At 37.0% G+C, this 2608-nt stretch overlaps 1 protein-coding gene across 1 annotated transcript; it reads left to right on the top strand.

The window, feature by feature from the left end:
- Positions 1 to 9: 9 nt before the first annotated feature.
- On the top strand, positions 10 to 2597 carry LOC124895723 (importin-5-like; the record flags this gene model as incomplete). The annotated part of the gene is made up of 9 exons (XM_047406153.1): positions 10 to 164; positions 736 to 874; positions 976 to 1045; positions 1138 to 1262; positions 1369 to 1425; positions 1892 to 2077; positions 2148 to 2240; positions 2333 to 2418; positions 2490 to 2597. Coding segments are annotated over exons 1-9 (947 nt in total), but the record flags the coding sequence as incomplete, so codon positions are not given.
- Between the last annotated feature and the right edge of the window lie 11 nt (positions 2598 to 2608).

The following is a 2608-nucleotide window of genomic DNA, read 5'->3' as shown; positions in this document are numbered from 1 at the left end:
GCCCTCTCAATATTTTTCTTGATATAATCACAGGCATGGATTAAAATCTGCAAGGTCATAGGGAAAGATTTGGTTCCTTACATGAGTATAATCATGCCCCCTACGGTTGAATTTTCTCAACTTGAGCCCGATAAGACCGTTCCGTCAGATGAATCAGATGATAGGTAAGCTTTTATAGTTGAGGTGTGGCTTTCTTCCTTTACCTTTGAAGTTCATTTAGATTTTCTTTTCTTCTTAATTTGGATTTCATATTTCTGTTTTATACAATCTGGGTTAAAACAACTGAATCAACAAAGGCATATGTGACACTGTGAGCTTTCAGTCTTCCAACGGAATTCAGTAACGTAGCAGGTGCTCCCTTTGTGGTGATAAATCTCATAGCATCAGTGATTTATCCTCGCACTGTTCCTTTACCGGACAACTCTGGCATTCATTTTTGAAACATATGATAGAGTAGCTGACTATTCAGATCTCATAGGTACTGTACAAGAATAGAATAAGGATGTTTTTATAGGTGGTCCGTCAGTTGACTTTGGCATTCCATTGTACATATTCCGAGTGCACTTTTTGGTACCGTGACTGAAATGAGCATCTATGTTGTTTCGTAGCAATTGTCTGTCTTTATCCTTGTTCTCCTCGCTTTGACTTGCACACTTGTACATAGATGTATACAATAGAGATCTTTGCTTTGACATCTATCAGACATGTTGTCTAGATTTTATATACTTTGTGCAGTATACACAAAGTTAAACTTCGAGATGAAATAATATGCATCAGAGGAGAGATCCTCCTGTGGGGCAAATCTGTGGCTGTTTCTGTCCTCGGTTCATTTGCTGAAATGTTGGAGGAAGACTTCTACCCATGGATTTCCCAGGTTATCACGAATAATCACTTGCACGTTTACTTTTTTTCTCATGTTATGTTAAGTGGATTCAAAATTAACCGGTGATATTCACTGCTTAAATCATGAAACAGGCTGCTTCAATTCTAGTTCCGCTTCTGAAATTCTACATCCACCGTGGTACCAGGGAAATTGCTTGTAAATGTAAAAAAAATCTCTTGATTTCATATTGTCTTATTTATTTTCCTTTAACTTCTCCAGCTTCTAATGAGATGTTATAATTTATGGTGGTTAAGCAATGCTGGCCTCGTTGCTTTCTGCTAAACTGGCAATAGTGAAAGGGACTGCTCAAGGTGGAAATGACTACTTCAAGCAGTTGTCTGATCATATAATCTTGGCTATGGGAGACGCTTTATCTTCGGTTGTCTTTAACATAATATTTACAGTTTTTCTTTTGTCAGGAATAGGACTGAGCTCCATTTATCTAAATATGAGTATGTGACACTTTAATCGTCTCTTCCGTGCAGGAGCCTGAGACAAAAGTATGTGTAACTATATTGCAGGAGTTGAATAGATGCCTAGAGGTATGTCATGTCAAGTTTGCAATGTTTCTAAGATGGTGGTGTACTGCTTTGACCTTTTTATGTCCATAATGATAAGCAGACACTTGTCCAAACTCGTAAGAATCATATTCATTGTATGTAAAACTTTACACATTGTGAGACTTTGGGACGAAAGTAATCACTTATATCTTTGGGATCAAGTAAAATAGGAGCTCCTAACTTGATTCATAGTGTGTCTGCGCCTATGCATAACTTATAGGTTTCATAAAAAACACATACTTTAAAATTGAAACGTGGACTGAAACTTATCTTAATCACATAGCTGACATGAACAGGTAAGACCGACAAACAGATTATTAACATGTAGTAGATTGACTGATAAATGTTTCATGCGTATCATCAAAGCAAGAAACAACACTGGTTGTAAGGATTGAGTTAGAAGGACATTTTTTTCACTTATTATGGTACTTCTTATGTCTTCTTTCAGATCTGTGGACAAGTTGTCAATGAAGATCAGATTCGTAGCATCACCGATGAGATAAAACACATCATTGCAGAGAGTTCACGTAGAAAAGGAGAACTCACAGAGAGAGTAAAATCCGAGGACTTTGATGCCGAGGAAGCTGAATTGCTGAGGGATGAAAGAAAGCAAGAAGTAGAAGTCTTCAAAAATGTATGTTTGATAAGACCATGTTGTCTTTATAAAACCTTTCACTTTGATAACATAAGCAATTTGCTATCAGATTGGTTACCTAGTGGCGATATTAATCAAGACATTCAAGGCTGCTTTCTTGCCTTTTCTTGATGAGCTTTCATCATATATAATGCCTATGACGGTGAGTTTCAGCTCCAGTAACCGACTCAATCTTAACAACCTAGGTTTTTTGCATCTTATGTTTCTAATAGTTCTTTTCCTCACTGCTTGAAGGGCGAGGATAAAACAACGGAAGAAAGAAATACATGTATTTATGTATTTGATCATCTCGTGGGGCATTGTGGTGAAGCAGCTCTAAAGTGGGAATGTCTTTATGAGTTTTTCTTAAATAAAGTCACAGTTCTGATAGTTACTTTCTGTCAAAAACTAGGTACTTTGACACATATCTCCCTTTTCTTTTGGACTGGAGCAACGACGAAAATCCATGTGTTAGAAAGGTTTACGTGCATTCTTGGAAGTCGGCACAATTTTCAGTCACGTTAAAATTTC

The sequence above is a fragment of the Capsicum annuum genome, unplaced genomic scaffold (genome assembly GCF_002878395.1).
Source record: "Capsicum annuum cultivar UCD-10X-F1 unplaced genomic scaffold, UCD10Xv1.1 ctg989, whole genome shotgun sequence".
In the NCBI taxonomy this organism is placed as follows: domain Eukaryota; kingdom Viridiplantae; phylum Streptophyta; class Magnoliopsida; order Solanales; family Solanaceae; genus Capsicum; species Capsicum annuum.
Note: the sequence above shows the minus strand (reverse complement) of the source record. Positions and strands in the feature narration are given on the sequence as shown.